At 36.1% G+C, this 23126-nt stretch overlaps 2 protein-coding genes across 3 annotated transcripts in view; one reads left to right on the top strand and one right to left on the bottom strand.

Annotated features, from left to right (window-relative positions):
• The window catches only part of LOC106071030 (glycosaminoglycan xylosylkinase-like), a 31860-nt gene extending 29109 nt beyond the window's left edge, over positions 1–2751 (bottom strand). Inside the window, exons 1-3 of the mRNA XM_056040282.1 lie at positions 2591–2751; positions 1140–1381; positions 58–184 (exon numbers count right to left, since the gene is read on the bottom strand). Of these exons, the coding sequence (XP_055896257.1) occupies positions 58–184; positions 1140–1364 (352 nt within the window). The 5' untranslated portion in view covers positions 1365–1381; positions 2591–2751. The remainder of the gene's footprint in view (positions 1–57; positions 185–1139; positions 1382–2590) is intronic.
• Positions 1–23126, top strand: part of LOC106071019 (potassium channel subfamily T member 2-like) — a 118623-nt gene that overhangs the window by 1335 nt on the left and 94162 nt on the right. Inside the window, exon 1 of one of the 2 annotated variants that reach the window (XM_056040280.1) lies at positions 9539–10582. The exons of the other annotated variant lie outside the window; for it this stretch is intronic. Coding sequence (XP_055896255.1) covers positions 10497–10582 — 86 coding nt within the window. The 5' untranslated portion in view covers positions 9539–10496. Of the gene's footprint in view, positions 1–9538; positions 10583–23126 lie in introns of those variants that run through there. 2 annotated transcript variants of the gene reach the window in all.

Below are 23126 nucleotides of genomic sequence, written 5' to 3'. Positions count from 1 at the left end.
ACCCCTCCAATAAGAGAGAGATATAGTGAGAGACTTAGTATAAAAACTAAAACTAACCTAACTCTTTAGCATTGTCAGGATAAATCTGACGCGCTTCAACCCATTTAGCTGCTATGTCCCATGGAGATTCCTCCAGTGGGTAGAAGAAATTTGGTTTGTAGTTTTCTATCATAGTCTGAATTATCTGAAATATAAAAAAAAAGGTAACAACCAATTAGGCTATAGACATAATCATAAAACAATTATTAGAAGTTGCCAAAAGTTTTCATAGTGATATTACATTTTATTGTGTGACTCATTCAATATTCAAATTCAAAGGTCATCTCTAAATTCAAACCAATCAAGAAGAAATATGGATAATTGTGAACTATAACTCTGTCTAGACAAATGAATAAACCTGAAGGTAATTTTATTATAAAATGTTTCAAGCCTAGAAAATAATGGGTGGTTACTGCCTTCTTAAATCTGTAGTTATATCAAACTTAAAACTATATGCAGTGTCTCTATCAGACATGGCCATCCATAGTGCATAACAAACCCTATTCAAATTATTAAACAAAATATGCATTTTAACCTTGGTTAGACCAATATTAGTTGGACTCTCAACTAAAAAAACAACATAAAGAAACTGGAACAGATGTAAAACAGAGCTGTTAGGTTTATAACAAATGAATATTAATAATTGACAACAGTAAGACCATTTGTGAAATCAATAAACTTAGACACACGACTAAAAAGAAAAGTTGCAATAATTAGTAAAAGTAGTAAAGATACATCAAATGTTCACAAATACAAAAATACAACTAAATAAAATACCCAGAAAGACACTAAGTTAAAGATACATTTCTTATTACATATGCTAGGACCACTTTCCCAGAGCCATTAGAATGGGTTGCCTGAATCAGCCACAAAAACCCCGACTTAGTAGAGTTTAAGTCTCTAATTGAAATGCACCACTTGACCAACACATGAATATGCATAGGCTGTAAGACACATAGGGCATAATTATCTTCTGTAAAGAAGGCACGTTTTTATTTTATATGATAAGGTAAGAAGAAAAAAAGGCTGAAACACCCCATTTTTTTTCTGTAAAAAAACAAAATTAATTAAAAGATAACAAACAACCACCTTAGATTTACCTGTTGTTTAGTTATTTCACTACCATTCATCTCCCTATTAAAACTTGAGTTGCTGGTTGCTACAGTTCTGGGTTCCGCTTCATCTGCATTCTGGCCCTCGGTGCTCATCCATTTACTTTTATATGCATTTTTGTAACGAAGCAGTTCTGGTTCAAGTATTTTATATGACACATAAATAACAAATATGGCTGCTCCAATAAATAGCAGCCGAACTTTTGTCTTCATCCTCCTCCATTCACTGCCTACAAAAAAACATTCACAATGTTTGAAAAAAAAATGGAATGAGAACACACAAAAATAACATCAGTATTACACTAAGAAATAATATAATATTAAAAGTTGAGTAGAGAGCTACTAAATTATACTGAAATCTAAATCTCTATTCTATTTCAAAATAAATTTAAGTCACTACATCATTTTTTAAGTCACTACATCAGAGATAATAGAATAATAGAGGACATTTTTTCTTTGACTCCATATTATTGTGATGGTTTGACTTACATAGGAAACTATCAGTGTACGCCTCAGACAATGGATGATACAAAATTATAAACGAGTTTGTATTCCATGTGTAGTTAAATATGAAAATGAAGGTGACATTGGGCAATATTTGTTCATTTCATCAATATATTTACATTATAAACAAGTGAAGTTCATAAATATAAATAAATCAGATTTGTGAGCTAGAAATGTACTACTAATACTAGATCTACTATTAAATTTCTTATTTAATAAAGTAGATCTATTGTCTACGAAACTCAATTCCAACTTTTTAACTTTTGCCGCTGAGCCAGCAACAAGCTCTCATCTAACTTTCTCCATGTCAACAATGTTAGGTCAAAATGACAAAAAAAAAATCACAACTTTCTAGAGAGCTAGATCTAACTGTTAACTGTTAAACATACAGTCATAATTTATACACCATTGGAAAGTTCTTTTATATTAAAATTAAAGTAATTTAATGATGTAGTAACGAAAAATTGTATTTTCAAAGATAAATTTTGTATTTCACATACTAGTCTAGTCTAGAGTCTAGTCTATAATAAAATACTTTAAAATAGAGATCTAACTAGTCTAAGTCAAGTCTAAGTCATACTAGTCATAGATGATACTTGATAGTTATGAGTCAATGATTATGATAGTCTTACTAAGTGTAACTAAGTCTTAGATACTAACTTGATCTAAGAATTGTCTGATAGTAACTTAAATGTCTTAAACTTAGTAAGTCTTGATTTAGAATTATCATTTATCTAGATCTAGGTCTAGTAGAGCCTAGAGTCACTCTTTAGTCTTTAGAGTGGCTAGAGTCTAGAGGCAGTAGAGTCTAGAGACAGACTACAGAGTCACAGAGAGCTGAGTCAGAGTGAGAGACTAAGAGTTAAGAGAGGTCTAGACAAAAAAAAAGTATATTAATATTAGATCTAAATATGTTAAGTTAAATTGTAAGTTACCTAGTTCATATTAATATTGTTATCATTTAGATCTAACTTGAACTAATTATAGGACTAGATCTAGAATCTAGTTACAAGTTCAACAATCGTTTGTAATGGAATGAATATGATCAACGTCAACTGTTTACATCCGCCATGTTTTAATTTGGAATTATAAAACCTGAACTCGGAAATCAAGCAAAATAATTACAGCTAGATCTATTACTTTTATAGGTTAGTGATGGAGGTTAGTTTTTTTTTTTTTTAAATATTATTCTAGTTGTCTCTCTTTGATCATGGACTAGTTCTAAATGTTTCTAGTGGAAATGTAACAGCCTGATTCAGGTTGATATGAATATACTCTGGGAAGCTGAAACGGTTTATTGTTTTTAGTAATCGCACAACTCCATTGTTAATAGTCGCATTTTTTTTGTTTGCTTTGTCTAGAAGGGAGAAATCAATGCAAAACTACAACTAGGCCCTATTATAAATGGACTCGAAAGCGTGAATTTTTTATAATGAACACACATAGATACTTATACTACTTAAGATAAAGTGGGGAGGTAACGGTGGTTGGTCTATGTGCTGACCACATGACACCCTCGCCACATTCGAGTTTACTGTTCAACAGCTTTAGCACACTCACACGCAAAAAAATCTTCATTCTTTGAGTAGAGACTGTTGAAGTATTGGCCAAGGGCTAATCTCTAAAATCCAATTTGTTGATATTTTCTTTATGCCTGATAACAAAACACAATCTCGAGACCAAAAGCTGTTGCATGATGGTTATTTGTGAAGCCATTCAGTCTAGGCCCACACGTGTCGAGACTAACATCCATAGCAAAGTTGACAGATGACATTACGCACAGAGTTGTTTCCCTTCCTTTTAGTCTTTCGATAGCTTACAACAGTGCATCACTTTTGCTCTTATTTTATCTTTACTGCCGGCCAAGTGCCGGCACATAATGTTTAAGAACAATAGACATTCTCTATCAAGACATTGAACTAGGTACTATACCAACTCGATTCTGGATGTAGTGTAAATTATCACGTGATTTTGGTCCCTTAAATGCTTAACGTGCCCATATTCCTAAACTGTTAATAGTATCTATCTATCTATCTATCTATCTATCTATCTATCTATAATATCTCTCTCTCTCTCTCTCTCTCTCTCTCTCTCCTAAAACATACTAAGCTAATAATGCTATTATTATTATGTTATCCAGCTCTCAAGTGTAGTTGGGATGGGAGATCACCACTGTGAATATCACAGCATGGCATACGAGGGAATAGGTTGTCTACCTTGGTTCTAACAGCAAGCCAGCCTTCAATGTTAAAGTCTTTTCTTATTGCTATTACTCATCGACTAAGTTAAATTTATTTAACCTGCTATCACTTGTTAATTGTCTAAGGGCTGAGCCGAAGGCTCTTCGAGCCCTAAGTTTGAAAAAAAACCTGCTTGGACGCCAAACAGTAAAAAAAACAAACAAACCTGTGTGAACACACAGTTCTGTTTGGGAGAGACCCGAGTCAATGCCTATGTGAAGCATTGCTGTTGACCGATGCATTTGGCCTCCAACGCGTGGGCTAGACACGGCCGAAGGCCGAGAATACACCGGGATCTTCTGCCATTTTCCTTCAATGCTAACTGTGCGGGACCCGCCATTTATGTAGCGGTCCCTTTGAGGAACAGCGCATGGATGTGTGACAGTTTTGTAAGGACTTTTTTTACAACCCCGCCCGTGCAAGAGGTTGACTCTCGTCTACCCATGGGCATCCCCACCGGAGTCTTGTGTTGCTACCCATTTAGCCTAACCACTTCCTCTAATGGTCGTTTCCACGCGAGCGCCACGATGAGGCAGAGTAGAGTGCTCGCGACCTGCTATCACTTACCTTGGATCTAGGACAATTAAGATATTTTCATTATCAAAACCGCAGCGGTTAGATTTACAAGAAACGATTTTTTATTCAGAATTTCAACCCACTACGGCATCTCTTATTTTTAAAAGCCTAAATATCCAAAAGTAAAGTACAAGATAAAACTCCCTTCCTTTGTCAAAGCTTAGACGGTCTTGCAGCATTGCCGTGGCAAAGATAAAAAAAACTAGTGCAGTATTTTATATGGCTTCGTAGTCCTAGCTGTGACCTACATATTTTGCCACATCCAGCACAGACAAAACCGTTGTCTCCCTAAGGTCGGTATAGATTCTCTTTCCGCTGGCTAAGTCTGTCCTTGGCAATAGATTTCCTTTTGGTCTCAAGTTTGTATCCTCGGCCTTTGAAATAAATCTCCAGCTGTTTCGTTCGGAAGCCGCCTGCTGCCAGGTGCTCTCTTTTTTTTTTTTTTTCAATGAAAGAAAACAACAACAGCATTCTGCACACAGCACACATATAAGTTTATTGAGTGACTAGACACAGTATTTCATTTTTATATGACACATTTCCCTTATAATGCAACACAGACTAGCAGATCATAAAATCTGTCAGAGAAGGTGTGTAGGCCTATATGTGTGTGTGTGTATGTGTTTGGAAAAATTACTACCCTCAACCTTTCTTCCCCAGCCATTTCATCTGTTGTTAACGCCCTTGCCTAGAGAGACATACTAATAAAATCGTTAGAAAAAAAAAAGAGACTTAAAAAATGCCTATATTTTTTTTATGTATTCGCTTGAACCTCAGGTGAATCAGGATCTCCTTCCTCCACACCTCCCCCCCCCGCCCCACCTTCCCGGACGCTATGTTTTCATGACACAGTACATCCATGATGCAGGAAAAGGTTTCTTGGCACTAACCATCATAACATTGAGATCTTTGCTCGGGTCATTAAGTGCATTCAAGGCCTGCGGGAAATCTCTCTTTTTCTGGTTAAAGATTCGACTTTTCTTCTATCATTAGATGCATTTTAAACAACATGTACATTTTAGTAAACAGATAGAGGGGGTGGCGAGGTGGATGAAGTTGAAAGCGCTACCGAAGGGTCTTGGCTTACAATCCGAGTGAAGACTGGGATTTGGAATGTCGGAATTTTAACCCTCCCCCCCCTGAGTTCACCCAAAATTAGTTTTGGAAAAGTAAAGGCCACAAATTTGTACTGGCCAGATGACATTCTCGTTAACCGTGGGCGAAAGAAACAGATGATCTTTACATCATTTCCCCAATAGATCGCAAGATCTGAAAAGGGGACTTAACTTTTTTTTTTTTGTAAAACAGAGAGAAGCCACAAACAATGACAAGAGCTGGGTTTACCTACACGCAACATAAACTATAGCTTAGTGACCCCATATTTTGAAGGCCTCAGCCCCCCCCCCCCCCCAAAAAAAAAAGGTTTATGTGATATTTTTACCAGAGGAGGAGCCAGTGGGAGGAGCCCTTTATCTCAAAAAGCTTAGGGTCTTATCAATTCTAAATCCGGTCCTGACCACTGATTAGGGTTTTGTGAAGATAAAACATACAAATTGTAGATACTTCCTTGCTTTTCACGCCGACATTTAGGTTTATGGTTGTCTCAATGTGATGCTAATGGCTTAGGAAAGTTCGAACGTAGAGTTCCTTTTTACATGTTTTTATTTTGGGATCAAACCCAGCGCTGGATGTACCTATAGGTGAAGTAAGCTATATCTTAGGGCTTCACTTAATTGGGTGCCCCTCAAACGTGGCTCTATGGAATGTTTTCAACTATTTTGAAGAAAGAACAAAGTTCTGTTGATTACTTGAGCCCAGTATCTCGTATAACTTAGGGGCATTATCAAATCTAAATCCGGCCTTGCTAATGTCATTATAGACCACACACAATACTTGCTTTAAGCTGTTTGTCACAAGACGCTAGCAGTGTGCTGGCGCCTGCTTCAACTGGTCGTTGTCTAGGGCGACTCTGGAGGCCCGACTGTTGACGCTGGAACTGGGTATTGGTCTTTTGTGGCTTTAGCCCCTGTCGCGATTTAGGTGTTTGTGTATACAACTCACATATAACGCTCAACATTAGAATAATAGTTACAATATGTAGCGTACATAGACAAATAAATATAGACTGGAAAAAGGAAGTAACTTCATGTAACTTGAAAACATGTATATCTATTGTATTCGGATTTCCGAATTATGAAAAGTTGCATGATCTTCAGTCTTAGAGATTAAACAAAAATACACTGCCTCCTTATTTACAATATATATAGGTGTGTATCAAAGTTTAAAAAGCACTTTTATACCGCTCATAAATGCTGCATAATAAAGTACACAAAATTGCAAGTCACAAATTTTCGTTTCATAAAACTCTTTAATTGGCCGGTCTATATTTATTTCAGTTTAAGGTAGCGAATCACTTTATTGAGTTAGAATATATAATCTTCCAAAAATGTTTAAAGACAGGTACATCAATAAAACTGCCGACTAAACTAAGATCTCTAAATGACTGTAAATGTTAGATTTCAATATAGTATTCTAGTACAATATTCGGAAAAAAAAAAAAGAAGCGGGAAATGCGACCGTCCGCTCTACAAAACCCACGCCAACTGCCCCTTTGTCCCTAAAGTCTCCAGGTCACCCTGCCTCGTTGTAGACCAGGTCACCTGGTCACGTGACAATAAAATAAATATTAAAAGTATAAAAAAAAATTATTTCCCTTCCCAATACTAAAATAAATCTAATTCAATTAATTAAAATATACTAACAACATAAATAATTGTATTAGATTTAAAATAGAAATAACAGTAAAAAAATAACATTCCACAATAACTAAGGCCATGATGGCGGGTAAGGGGTCAGTTGGGTCAACATAACATAGCCAGGCCCGTAGTGGACTGGTATTGTTCTGCTAGGCACACACAAACGGGAGTGGGCTCACAGCGGTTTGTGACACAGTTTATCTTCTATAATGATCGACATTGGGACAAGACAATGTCTTAAACGTTTGTTTCTGTTTGTCTTGTCAAAAGTTTCTACACGTTTTTACTTCCCACGCCCAATTTCGGATCAAGATGAAAATTTTCACATTTGTTTCTTGTACCTGACAAATCAAGAATCAATATTAAAAATAACCAATTAATTAATTAACTATTGGCAATTAATCGTTTTGTTTGGTATCGAACAAGGGAAAGAAATCGTACTTGACAGATGTGGAATTAATCCCCTTGAGGAGGCTTGAGCCCTGAGTGAACATTTTTTTGGTTTAAATTATGCGTTTAAAAATGGATCACGGTAACATTCACATGGAATATGGAATATTTTTCATGTTAGTCTAGATCTATTTCAAATTTAATTACCTGACAATTACAATATAAGCTTTTTTTTTAAAAGTATTTATTTATGTTTTTCTTGTTTTTTTTGTTTTTTTTTAAACACTATTGATTAATGGCACTGCCAGGTCGATGAGTACTGTAGATTTTGCATGCTTATCAATAAAAACTAAATCTGGTCTATTAAAGTCTACTGTATTCTGTGTTAGTACTGCACTACAGGTCTATCCCAGTAGAATAGGTAGCTGGCTGACTCGAGCTCCTCTTGTGCTAAGTATTTTTTCTAATGAGATCCTCTATGAAGGCCAGGTGCTGGTGAATTAGTTTCGCAATCTGGTTATGGCAACCTAGCTAGGTACATTCTGACAAATCTGGATATTCTGACATTACTTGCTCAACCGTTTCACCTTTATTGCCAAACTTTCGACATTTGTCTATAACAGTGTTTCTCAAATTGTATCTCTAACGGAACACTTCGCACACTTGGAGTATTTAGCGGAACACTTTGCTTTTTTTTTTAGCTAATTAGAGAGATAAATTCACTTATAGGCCTAATAAGTAGGACGTAATCATCTTCTTTTTTGAAGTAACGTCTGTATTAAATAAGATAAGATAAGATAGTTAATTATTCCAGTAGCTCCTGGACTCCTGGAGCACCTATTTAGGTCTCGCGGAACTCTAGGGTTCCGCGTAGCACAGTTTGGGAAACACTGGTCTACAACATCGAGCTTCAGGATCTGGTTTTCATAATTTATTATTGTTATTACTGGTTTCCCCAATATAGTTTTACATTAGTGTATGTTTAATAGCAGAGCTTCACAAGTTAAGTACTTTGCACTGCGATCATAAGTGTCATGAGCGAATATGCTACTTTTACACCCATTTTGCCTGGAGCGAATTCTTTGAAAGTAAAACTTCGATTCATTAAAGTTTCTTTGACACGGTTTCTCGAAAAAAAAATGTCTTTCGATGTGGCAGGTCTGTAGCAGTGCTACCCTTGACTAGCAAACGTCGAGACATCATCCAGGACCTTTATTAGCACTCCTTCGTTCGACATAACTATTCGGTAAATAGAATTAGTAGGTTGTTTTTATGGCATGTTTCGGAAGATTATTACATCCAAGCCCAAAAAACCCAGCAGGACGGCGGGGGATGGCGGCGAGCAGGGTTCGAAGCTGGGGCTATAGGGACGACTGTCGAGAGTGCTTTCCACACGACCAGGCAGCCATCTACCTAGCTATCATCCAGCACTATCAACTGAGGAATTGTATTATTACATTTCTCTTATTATCTTATTATAAGGCTATTTAAAATGTGTATCAAGTTCTCGAGCGCTGCCGGAATCGAGGTTTATTGAAAGGGAATCACAATTCAACATAGTTGCCTTTAGAGAGTCCTCTGAGAAATGTTTCATAATCAAACATCTCTTAGAGATAGCTTTCTGTAACTATATATAGCATAGAGTTTCGACTTTTGATTGTCTGTGGTTCGAATTTCTAGCAACGTGAATATAGACGAGCAATAATCGTCTTTTTAGAAGAGTCTACATCTGCAAGGCACAATAAACTTTCATCTTGACTTGTAAGCATTCGGACAACTGATTTCTTGATGTCTTTTTGATGTTTTTTTTTTTTGTAAATTATTTCTTGCTTATCAAGACCACACTACACAGAAGTAAGAATAAAAAAACAAACAAAAGAGAATGAAAACAAAAATATAAAACACGCGCTACATGTTACACACAAAGTAAAATGATCCTCTTGGAGGTCTTGTCAGCGCGCGATGTCAATGACGTCATGTAATGTCGTGCTTTGACCTAAATTCAATTTGTTTCTGTTAAGATAACCCAGTCACTAGGAACAGAGCGTTTGTCTTCTTTGCCCTCTCTCTCTCTCTCTCTCTCTCTCAGTCTCCCACTCTCTCTGTTTCTACCTTTTCTTTCTCTCGCTCTCTCTCCGTGGCCCTCCCCAAACCAGTTTTTATCTTGCTATCCCATTCACTCACCCTTTAGCTAGGTGCATAGAGCATTATCCGTGATCCTCTGAGATGATTACCTGTTCTAAAGACTATAGGATTTCATTTGTTTAGAAAGTACTGTATTCTAGATTTATGCTATGAAAGGAATTTTATTTCATACAGGTCTGTGCTGTTCTTGTGATTCATTCACTTAAAAGATTCATATCGTATTATACTCGTCTTGTTATTGAGATAATTTTGTAATCAAATATTTGACCAAGGACAACAGCAGGGCCATATCGATCAACAGCTTCACTAACAAGACTCACGATAACAAGTATTTAGAGTGGACATCTTTAATACAAAACTAGTTTTAGTTTCTCTACGCCATTCATTGATGGTATCGATCTAAGATTTACTTCCTGTGTCAACAGACGACAGCAACTTTGTTTGATAATTCTAGCAATCGAACAAATCAATCAATAATGTGATAGCTGAAGATCAATATTTTTTTTTCTGTACAGCTGAATAACCTGATTATAAGATTAACGTCATCGAGTGCTGGTAACGTCCACCAATAAACAATGATATGGCAAGCGGTCAATGGATAATGAGTTAATAATACAATGAATAATGAAACAAGCTAAGCGGAAAATGAAAAATGAGAAACGGAGAATGAAAAGAAGCTAGAAGTCATTGGATAATTAAAAAAACAGCTTTAGGATAAACTGAAACTTGTCAACATGGACGACGTTGTGCCACCGCTTCCCCCACGGTATCGATTTCGTGATTTGATTTGGGGGGACTCGGCGATTACAGATATGGAAAGGTAAGAAAGGCGATTTTTTTTTTGAGGTGCATGTTTTGTCAAATGTTTTACACGTTTCGGATGTTCCTACAGCGTTGAAGCTAATCTGCTTCCTAGGACTACGGGGGATGGCAGTAGCCAGGGTATGAACCCGGGACCACCGAACGACAGTCCAGCGCTCATACCGTACGACCAGGCATACCTGATTAACGCCCCTCCTCTCATTTATAATGAGTAAACGAGCGATCTTAAACTTTACAATTTTTTGTAATAGTTGATTTAAAAGCACTAATACTGACTACAAATTGTATCTGTACTAAAAAATATAAGTTAAGTAATAGTACCTCAGACTATGAGGGGCAGAAGAAGCAAAGCTCATTTGTTTCTATGTCCAGCCTCTAGGACCAACAACCTTTATTTATGCAGATGTTGTTTTTTTTCTTTCTAGGCCATCTTTAACTTTGTTAAGTACTTTCTTATTACTTTTTTTTTTGTAAAAATGTTTGTAAAATGTTTTACATGTTTCGGATGTTCCTTCAGAGTTGAAGATAGTTTACTTCCTAGTCCGAACCCCCCGCAGGACGACGGGGGATGGGAGCGGGCAGGATTTGAACCCTCGGCCATCGATAAATCCGAACGACAGTCCAGCGCGCAAACCGCACGGCCAGGCAGCCATTTTGTGTGGAGTAAATAGCCGGAGACACACGTGACGTAAATTTATGAAGCCCCCTTGGTCGAAGAATGTGAGCACCACTGGTTTTAACTATAGCATGGAGTTTAACTTTCAAAGAACATTTAGTAAAAGATTAACCTCTATAATAATTTTTAAATTCTTTTGAAGATCTAATTGTAATTTGTCTATTTATATGAATCCATAACTTTTTTAGTCCAAACAAAGTAGGAACAAGAAGTATAGATATATATTTGCCAAATTGAAACCAGTAAAATAAAGTAGGCCTAGATCAGTGTTAACCAAAGTGGGGTACGCCTACCCCCAGGGATACGGGATGACTTTGGTGGGGGTACGCGTTGCACCTCATTAACTAGGCTGATTTTTTAAAAAATACCCATTTATTATGTTCTGTTAATGAATTAAAGTGTGGTGGGGGATGGCGAGGGGTACTCAGCATTACAAAAATTATAAAAGGGGTACACATTTGTCAGCAGTTTGGGAAACACTGGCATAGATCTACATTGAAAATTGAAATCAATAAAAGAAGTGTAAATCTACATTCGCCAAATTGAAACCAATAAAAGAAGTGTAAATCTACATTCGCCAAATTGAAACCAATAAAAGAAGTGTAAATCTACATTCGCCAAATTGAAATCAATAAAAGAAGTGTAGATCTACATTCTTCAAATTGAAACCAATAAAAGAAGCGTAGATCTACATTCACCAAATTGAAACCAATAAAAGAAGTGTAGATCTACATTCGCCATATTAAAACCAATAAAAGAAGCGTAGATCTAAATTCACCAAATTGAAATCAATAAAAGAAGTGTAGATCTACATTCGCCAAATGGAAATCAATAAAAGAAGTGTAGATATACATTCGCCAAATGGAAATCAATAAAAGAAGTGTAGATCTACATTCTTCAAATTGAAACCAATAAAAGAAGTGTAGATCTACATTCGCCAAATTGAAATCAATAAAAGAAGTGTAAATCTACATTCGCCAAATGGAAATCAATAAAAGAAGTGTAGATCTACATTCGCCAAATGGAAATCAATAAAAGAAGAAATTGAAACCAGTAAAGTAAAAAAAAAAAAAAGAAGAAATCCTTACGGTGAAACAGCTTGACCAACTGTCCTCAAGATACTTGTAATTTTCCATTTTATTAATCTCTTGGTCTGTATGGTAAAAATTGTAAACACGTGATTTCTCTCACTCTTATTCACATATCAAGTTGAAACTTCGCACAATTAGTCATTGGCTATTACAATGTATACAATAATTAAAAATAACTAATTAGTTAATTAATTATTAGTAATTAATTGTTTTGTTTGATACTAGCAAGGAAAATTAATCCTTCAGTATTCGTATATACGTAGTTAAATCGTTGTTAAATATCTCTCTTGAGTATATTAAAGCTCGATAGCTCTAAAAATATGTTGACGGATGTCCTTTACTATTTCTTTGTCTTCCTCTATAAAAATTTCATTTTTTTCTCTGCAACTCAGTACGCAACTAAGACTTTGGCCTTATGCCCTAAGGACATCATTGAAGCCATCATTATTGTTGCTGCAGTGTCCTTCACAGGCAATCGATCGTATGCCGCCTCTGTCGAGGCATCTTCTTCATTGCAGGCTGAGTCTAACGAGGAGAGAGAGAGAGAGAGAGAGAGAGAGAAAGAATAAACCGGAAGCAGCGCTTGGTTCATTACTTAATGATAGGGCCAAGAGGAAGAGGAATGTTATACACTGAACTGTATCATGCCGATGAAAGAGAATACACAAATAAATTTAAACAAAAAAGTGGGAGGTCATTTGCTGTTGCGATCAGAAGTGACTCAAAGGTGTGGCGCAGTGTTTCCCAAACTTTTGACCTATGCGTACCCCTTCTAGAATTTTTGTAACGCTGAGAACCCCTCACCCGTATGTATGTAGGCCTACATTGCACAAAAAATAATAATTACTCTATCACAATGTAGTATTCAATTAGTGAGTTTATTTGCGCATGCTTCAAAGACACATCGAATAGGCTACATTCAACACAAAATGGAAACATAGTTTATACCATAGACATAAATAAATATAGACTGGAAAAAGGAAATAACTTCATGTAACTTGAAAACATGTATATCTATTGTATTCGGATTTCCGAATTCTGAAAAATTGAAAAATTGCATGATCTTCAGTCTTAGAGATTAAACAAAACTCCTAGACATAAATAAAGTACACAGAAATGCAAGTCACAAATTTTCGTTTCATAAAACTCTATTATCGGCCAGTCTATATTTATTTATGTCTATGGTTTATACATTTCAAAAGTGGGCTTGTCGACGGAAGTTGTAACATGTCTATCCATTTCCTGATCTTTTGTAGAAATCAGTTTAAAATGAGTTTGTAAAAACATAGAATAAATAATAAAAAGAATTTAAAACTTATGATATTTTATTCTAATTTGTAAATTAAATGGGTATTTAAAAAAAAAATCAGTGTAGTTAACTCTGTGCAACGCGTACCCCCTTCAAACTCTTCTCATACGTTTGAGGGTACGCGTACCCCACTGTGAGAAACACTGGTGTAGGGGATCGGACTAATGGAGAAAGTTGGTTCCTTGGAATTAGTAAAATCAATAAATTTAGACACATTTCAGGACAGACGACTAACAAGCAAAATATAAATAAATACGTAACCCCCCCCCCCCCAAGTGTATATAAAGAAAGAACCGCAAAATTACTGCAATATATATATATATATATATATATATATATATATATATATATATATATATATATATATATATATATAATCACTGCAAGATTTATTTCCCTTTTCTATATGAAACATAGTGCATTAATTACCACTAATTGATTAGTGGATTGTTTGATGTTTTTGGATGTATTCGTATATTATCTTCGACAGTAAATAATTGTGCAAAGATTTAACTTAATCCGAAAATGGGTAAAGGGGAGAAATAACGTGTGACAAGATTTGTACCAGACAGATAGAGTGACCGGATAGAAGCCTTGTAAAACGAAAAGCAGCAATTATTCATAAAACACTGAACCAGAATCTTCAAATACAAAAAAAAAACAACAACAACAAAAACTAATAAAATGCCCGGAAAGAGAAACAAACTGTACACATTTTTTGTTCCATATGCTAGTGCCATTTACGGACGGAGCCGAGGTTTCATCTCAAATATGCGTGACTAGATTAACTCGTGGATAAGCGTAGGATGTAATTATATCTTGTTTCTCGTTAAGATAATATAAAAACATGCATGGTCTTCACAAACCGCCACCACCACCACCATTGTTGTAAATTATAGAACCTTTTTTTAAGATTTATATTGAAACTTGAAGTTCACGTACGTTTTTTCCTCTCATGTGATGTGGTCAATGTCAATAATAAAACATGTATCAATACCCAAATATAAACATGAAACCTAGATGTAAATCCATCGTCATGTGGCATCTGTCGATACAGGGACATTATATGCGGTGATATATTGTATTGATATTCATTTTCAGTCTTATTTATGTACAATGGACCTCATTCAACAATCGTAAACAAACAACATTGTGTCACATGCTTCTCTATCTCTTCTATACAAATTAAGATCTAATTTTATTCAACAATGGTTATCTCGTGACCTTTTTCCCCGTTGTTTTATCAATATTATCACGTGACCGTTCGTATTTGGTATGTACAGATTGTTCTCATCTGAAGAATTTCATACTTGAGGGGAAAAAATAATTTTACACTATTATGGTGCAACCGGTGTACTGCATAATTCAAGTGTTGATGATTGTTGTTTTTTTAAAAGGTGTATGATACGTTTTTGTGCACGCACATTTTTACAACTGCTGAATCCTATTGTATAAGCTCTTCCATTTATAGCACACAATAATTTCAATACTCAAAAGGGTTGTTATGTCAATTAAAATTTCAACCCTTATCTATATATATGTATAATTCTCTTCGTCGCTCAAGAGTTTGGACGAGAAGGAGAAGTAAAGGAAAGATCACTCTCTTATTTCTGCAGATAGTCACCCCACGAAAAAACAAGAAAGGGGGGGGGGAGAACAAGTATTCACCGGTCACTACGGATGGCTGCCTGGTCGAGTGGCTTGCGCGCTGGACTGTCGTTTGGATTTATCAAACCCTGACCTCTCCCATCCCCCTTCGTCCTTCAACTCTGAAGGAACATCCGAAACATGTAAAACATTTTACAAACAAACATTTTACAAACACTAAATAGCAGCGCCGGACTTAACCATTGTGACCAAGAAGTCATGGAAAGAGAACAAGTAATCCACTATGTATATTCACCCGTCACTAAATAGCAGGGCCGGACCTAACTATTGTGGGGCCCTATGCGTAACGGATTTCGCAGAGTGCAGTTTGGTTAGTAAAGCGGATAAAGAAATGAGTAACACACTAGCGGTAATAAACAATGTTTGAGACGAAGCTGAAGAACTGCAAGACATTGAGATAGGGTTAAAATTATAGCCGTCTTTCTTTTTATATATTTGGAAACACTGAAGTTTAATTTACCGTCCTTGACCTTGGCTAGTTTATCGTGTAAATGTCCAATTCCTTCTTCTGGTTAATATTTTCTAATTATTTTAAATTATAGCAACATTTTTTTTTATAGTCAACACTATTATTTCCCTTCTTCTACAATGCCAGGTACCTACATAATGCATGGCCTGATTTTAAACTATGTATCGATTGATGCTAAACACTGCAACCTAAAGATTGCATTCAGCCGTATCGATCTCACGCTACTTCTTATTGGTTTTGCTAAGACACAGGGAGTACTGTTTTGTCGATGTGATAGGTTGTGTTGACCCTGTTGATAACAATAATTAATAATTTACAAGGACAGATGTACAAGTATCTCAAGGAGGTCTCTATTTGTAAACTGAATACAAAGAAAACAGAATATGTAACAGTAGAGGCGCGTATAAGCTAAATAAATTGCTCTGTCTGTCTGTCTGTCTCGTGAGATTTTTGTACACGTTATTTCTACTACACCCAATCTCTAATCATGTTGAAATTTTGCACAATTATTTCTTGTATGTGACAAAACAAGAATCAATTTAAATAAATTAACCAATTAGTTAAATAATTATTGGTAATTAATCACTTTGTTTGATATCGAAATTGTTCTTGACAGATGTGGTTGTTTACGTTGAATTAGTCCCCTTTATACTTTGTGTAGAGAAATAGGTCGTCGATTAAAAGTTTTAAACTAACATTATATGAAACCGTCTATTTTCATAAGCACTTCGCTGGCACAGTGGTTTTGAGAAGGATTGAGCGAGTTTGAATTCAATTCGTACAAGTTATTTTTTTAATTTTATGAAATACATTTTATAAGCTTTCACGGTTACTTTAACTTTGATAACCCTTTCTGTCTTCCCCCCCCCCCCCCCCCCCTTTACCAACTGGTCCAGGCAAGTGATAGGATTACAGCGTACTGAGAAAGCTAAAAGCATTTCAATATATAATATAATTATTTTTTTTACCTTACCTTTACCTATCCCTTAATCTGTTGGACCGTTGGGGCACCAAGCAAGACTAGTCGACCGTCTTTCTCCATTCCTCCCTGTCTTTTGCCTTGTTTAAAATCTCTATCAATCGTAGGCCTGTCCATTCTTTTATGTTGTCCTCCCATCGCTTTCTCTGTCTGCCTCTTCTTCTTTTTCCTTGTACTGTTCCCTGAAGGAAGGTCTTTGCGAGCCCCGAGGATCTTGTAATATGGCCATATATTTTAAGCTTGCATTTCTTTACAATAGTTAGCAGGTCATCATGGGGTGCGTTCGCTGCAGTAACCCTGTCTCTAATCTCTTGGTTTGTGATGCGGTCCTGGAAAGTGACTCCTAGGATCCTTCTGTAGCATCTTATCTCAATTCCATTACTAGGATCCTTCTCTCTAGCTCTGCAGTCAGTGTCCAATACTCGCAAGCATATAAAAATGTGGCCATGACCAGGGAGCGCATCAGTCTGATTTTGGTGCCGAGGGCCAAGTTCTTGTCTTTCCAAATCATTTTCAGTTTTGAAAAGACTGCTGTGGACTATTCGGGCCAATAGTTCGGGTTTTGTTCCCTCATCTGAGACAATAGCTCCGAGGTATTTGAAGCTGTTAACACTAGTCAGCTTTTCACCTCCAATACTGATGCTTCTTTATAATAATTTATAAATAATAAAAATAAATAAATATAATATATAAAAATATTTCAAATCGTACAAAGTTATTCTTGTTAGTCTATTTTTCAATAGAGGTTTTTGTAAACACAGCTTATATTCTGAACAGAAAGAAAAAACATTTTACGAAGTCTTTGATCTGTATCTTTTTTTTTTTTTGCTTCATTGTTCTATGCCCTATGGCAGAATCAAATTAAACAACGCTATGGCACCCCTGTAATAATGCAGTGGATACCGAGTCACATAGGTGTGACTGGCAACACAATTGCAGACTCTTTGGCCCAACAGGGAGGGCAAATTCCACCCACTGAACAGGCTGTAAGCTTTCATCAAGCCCTGGCTATAATACAAAAAAACAGAAATGGAAAAGTGGTTTGAGTGCTGGGACAAGTCCCAAAAAGCCCGTGGAGTCTGGGAGCTCATGAGGTGCCTTGACCGCACTTCCCCGTGGTGGAGGCTGTCCAGGCCTGAGCAAGCTATTATAGCACAGTGCAGGACAGGCCATTGTCCTGTTGGTCATATTTCTCACGGCTATGGCTAAATTTCGATTCACGGTACCCCCGCTGCAGGGAAGAAGAGGAAACCGTGCCTCATATTCTGTTTGACTGCCCCAGACTTGCTGATCTCCGTCTCGACATGTCTGGGAAACCCAAAATTCTTGACCTGTATGGCGACATTTATGCACTACGCAAGACAGCAGGGTTTCTGTCCAGGGCTTTTGCAAGAGAGGATTTGAGCCTCTCAAGCCCTCACTCTAATGGAGTTTGATAATGATGATGACAGAATCATTGCCATCTACAAACAGTGATAATTTTTCCTGCTTCAGTCCCGGCCTGCTTAGACGTTTTATTACCACTAATTAATTAACTTTTTTTTAAAAATTAAATCACTTGTAATTGACAATGAAAAATAACGCAAAGTTTCAACTCGATCCGAGAACGGGAAGTGGGAGAAATAACGTTTAAAAGAATCCTGCGAGACGGACAGACAGACTGACTGACTGACTGACTGAGTTAATATAAGCTTTGTAATAAATAAATATATAGACTTATTCGTAGAAAAAAAAGTATAGAAAAGTGAAAATAGCCTTAACTGAGTTGCAGAATTATTATAATTATTACTATTGAAATAAATCTAGCAGTATTGAGACATATGACAGAGATTGTACATTTCTTTCTTTTATGTATATTTTGTATATTTTAATTGTTTAATTGTTTAATTATAGTATCAGAAAGTTTGATTTCATCGCGTCTGCTGTTTGTTACAGACATAGGTTAGTGTCACAAGAGTAAACAAACTGACTGTGTACCACGTGACCCTAGTGGGAAATCATTTGCACCGAGCCAGTCTCTCAAATATTCTACCAATCTCGTTCGATTTTAAAATGTATTAACCACCAGGGAACTGACCAGGGAACAATAAGACGTATTGTTTAAGGTAGTCGGGGGCTAGTGATAAAATAATTTGTTTCCTCTCTCTTTGTTTCCTCTCTCTTTGTTAGAAGGGGATACATTTGAGACGAAGGGAATGTACTGTTAGAACAATGAATATCGAACTTTGAACTCTCGGTGGGATAGGGTTTTGGGTTGTCTTTTTATAACTTTGAACTCTTGTTGGGATAGGGTTTTTTTTTTTTTAATTTTTTTTTTTTTATAGATTTTTAGATTGTATGGCACTTCGACACAATTTAGGCCTTGTCGTGCACTGGGTTTAGGAAGTTTTGCTATCAAAATATCATAAAACGTACTTTAAAAAAATATTATCTTTTAAGTCTATCGTATCTTATCTTATATAATACAGACGTTACTTCAAAAAAGAAGATGATTACGTCCTACGCGTCATGCATTTAGTCATGCATATTAACCAATGACTTAAATTCTGCCAAGTCACTGGTTTTCCTGGCTAGCTCAGGCAACCCATTCCATGCTCTAATAGCACTAGGGAAGAAGGAGTATTTGTACAAATTTGTCCTAGCATATGGGACGAGGGATGTGCCTTTATCTTTGTGTCTTTCAGAGTATTTTATTAAATTTTGTTTTTGTATTTGAAGATTATGGTTCAGTGTTTAATGTATAATTGCTACTTTACTTTTGAGCCTTCTGTCCTGAAGGCTTTCTAAATTTAGTGATTTTACTAAAGGTGTTACTCTAGTCAAATGTGAATATTCGTTTGTTATGAATCGCACTGCTCTATTTTGTGTCTGTTCTAGTTTCTTAATGTTTTCTTGAGTTGAGGGGTCCCAAACAGAGGATGCATATTCTATTATTGGCCTAACCAAGGTTAAATAACATTTTAGTTTTATGTTCTTATTTGATTTATAGAAATTTCTTTTAATAAATCCTAATGCTTTGTTTGATTTTTTTGTAGTTTCATCAATATGTGGATTCCATGACAGTTTTTCATTTATTATAACACCTAGGTATTTTGCGTTTTTAGTCTGTGTTACTGGTTTGCCATGAATAAGATAAGTGGAATTAATTTGTTTTAGTTTTTTTGTTACTCTTAACAACTGACATTTTTCTGGGTGGAAAGACATGCTCCAATTTGATTCCCATTTCTGTAATTCATCTAATTCTCTTTGTAAAATATCTGTGTCTTGTGTTGTTTTTATTGTTCTATATATTATGCAATCGTCTGCAAATAATCTGACTTTTGTTCCTGAAGTAATGCAATTTGGTAAATCATTTATGTAAATTAAAAATAGTAGTGGACCCAAGACTGTTCCTTGAGGTACACCTGAGTTTACTGTTATCGGTGTTGATTTAGAGCCATTTATTATTACAGTTTGTTCTCTCCCTATCAGAAAGTCTTTAATCCACTGATGCAGTGGACCATTAATGCCGAAATATTTTAATTTTTTAAGCAAACTATGGTGGTGAACTTTGTCAAAAGCCTTAGAAAAATCTAGTAAGATAGCATCTATTTGTTCACTATTATCTTACAAGTATCTTACAAGTTATAGACCTGCTAACTATCGTAAACAAAACGCAAGCTGAAAATCTATGGCCATATTAAAAGATCTTCGGGGCTCGCAATGACCTTCCTTCAGGGAACAGTACCAGGAAAAAGAAGGAGAGGCAGACAGAGAAACCGATGGGGGACAACATAAAAGAATGGACGGGCCTGCCATTAAAAGAGGCTCTAACGAAGGCACAAGACAGAGGAATGGAGAAAGATGGTTGACGAATCTTGCATGGTGCCCCAACGGTCCAACAGACTAAGGGATAGATGCTGAGATGCTGATATGTTATAGAAGTTACTTGAAAAAAAAAAAAGATAAGTTGTTGGAAATTGAACTCATTTGACAGAGATGTCATACAGGGGATTTTTTCTGTAGTTGACTTTCACCGTTATAAAGTGCAAATTGGGTTTTCTTGACTTTACAACTTTTTTATTTTTTTAAATACTGTATGTCATTGTCGGCAAAGCTCGGATGTTTGGTGTCAATATGACTTTCAGATTGTTCAAATTCATTGATTCTGATAATAGAACGTCGTTACAAATGAAGTCACAATCCCTCAATCCCTGCTTTAACTATTGAAGTAAAACCATATCATCTAAAATCGTCATTATATTTTCTTTTCTTAACGATCATTTTCAAGGGTAGTTCCATAACAAAACTATTACCTTTTCTAGCAAAGGCTGTAGCTTGATGGTCTAGAACTTATTAGAAACGGATTTGGTATTCAATTAAGTGAGTAAATCTTCCCCATGGAACTGAATACACAATGGTGTTACGCTGTGTCTCGACAAACCCTTTGGTAAACAGTCATTTAAATTGTTACAAATACTGATGCTGCGAGAATAAAAGTTTGGAATTATTCTGATTCAGTTGTTGACATTTATTCTCAAATGAAAAATTAAACAAACGTAAGCTACCCATGAAATGTTTTGCACAATGTCAAGTTTTTTTAGACAAAAAATCTATTTTTTCCGATAGTCTTAGGCGACCCCTGGAAAATCGTCATTCGACCACCAAAGGGGTCGCGACCCACAGGTTGAGAACCCTTGCATTAGAGAGAGAAGAGAGAGAGAGAGAACGATTTCCGCCCAAGTCTAGAACCAAGATGAAGATGCAGATGTCCTATGTGTTTGTCATGTCTCCATGTAAAGAAACACCTATATCTCGTTGAGTTGTCTCCCTTCAGTTATTACAACACCATCTAATTAAGTTTGATGAGTTTTCTGACATGTAAAAAAACAAAAAACGAAACAAACTAATTGATAAGTTGACTTTGTGTTTGGTTAATGAATTAAACTGTGACTTTGTAAACAAATTATATTTCTAACCGATGCGCGAGAGAAGAAATGAGCAAATGTTTTGTGAACTATGAGTGACAGAAAGGTGGGAATGTAGAAAAGAAAGTTCTCTGGAAATCTAGCAATAAGAGTATTTCTAGTTTGATATTGGGAAAAGTTACTAATATAATTATTTGTTGATTTACTAGAAGTCTAAAAGTATTCCTTTAATGATGCGTTTGAACTACATTTAGAGCTCTTCATAAAATGGAGGCAAATATAGTGCAAGCTTATTGGTGTCTCCCGTGTGCGAATTACGGAAGTATTGAGAATGTAGGCCTATTAGTGGTTGTTGATACCATTCTTTAGTCGTACTATGACTAATGTTCAATGGAGATGAAAGCCTGGGCATTATTTATGGTCAGAACGATGTCGCCGACACAGAGGTTGGTGGTGGTGGTGGGGGGGGGGGGGTGTAGAAAGTATAGATAAAAAAAAATTTGTAATTTTTTCGGTTGCAATTTGTAAAGAAAAGCTAATTACTGTAAATAACCTTCACAGCTATACTATTTTCATAACATGGAGGTAAACCCATGAATATCCAGCTTTAAGGTGTATCCGGGAGTACTATGAGGGGGCTCGAGCGCCGGGCGATTGAGAGTTGTGACGCATTCAATACGCATGGCTACGCGGCCATTTCTATACACCAATCGTAATCAAAAAATTAAAATAAAAATGTTTTGATTATAGAAAGAAAGTAGTTGAGGATTAACGATAAAACGTTGATTCTATCAATGAACTTTGACCTTTAAACTATGGCATTTTCGCACACAGAGGCCTGTTTGCAGTATATCATTCAAGCGCTCTAAGTGCAAGGTTAAAGGTTAAAAGTATTGCATCGCGATTTCGTCACCGTCATCTTTAAACCGTCCTTACTTCATCGGCACTGATGACCGTTGCTATTTGCATAATGATAAGGAGAAGAGGTCGATGGTTCCCATCTGCCAACTCTGGAGTGCTATTTCTCCGTACAAAATAATTTCAACATTCTGCCTTCTAGTGTGTTTTTTGGCTAACCGATTCAAAAAAGTGAATTGTATCAAGATCTAGTCTGGAGCTGTTGATAAAAAAAATGTGAACCAAACAGTAACATTACATTATGGTGATTACATTAGCACTGTTTGATTTCAGACGAAGCCATATGGCGAAATGTCGGATGAAACAGTCTTTTAATAATCTTTTAAGAAATGGACATTGAAGTGAATACACGCTTCAGCCATCTTGATTTTGTTTAAAAAATATACTATATATATATTGCACAGGAAGGCCGCCTGGTCGTGTGGAATGCGATCCGGACTGTCGACACTATGGTCCCAGGTTGAAACCCTGCTAAAAACTACCTTCTTGCTGTCCCTCATTGCGCATGACATGTGTCATATGCAG

This window comes from Biomphalaria glabrata, chromosome 9 (assembly GCF_947242115.1).
Source record: "Biomphalaria glabrata chromosome 9, xgBioGlab47.1, whole genome shotgun sequence".
Lineage (NCBI taxonomy): Eukaryota > Metazoa > Mollusca > Gastropoda > Planorbidae > Biomphalaria > Biomphalaria glabrata.
The sequence above is the reverse complement of the archived record's forward strand: the minus strand, read 5'-3'. Positions and strand labels throughout refer to the sequence as shown.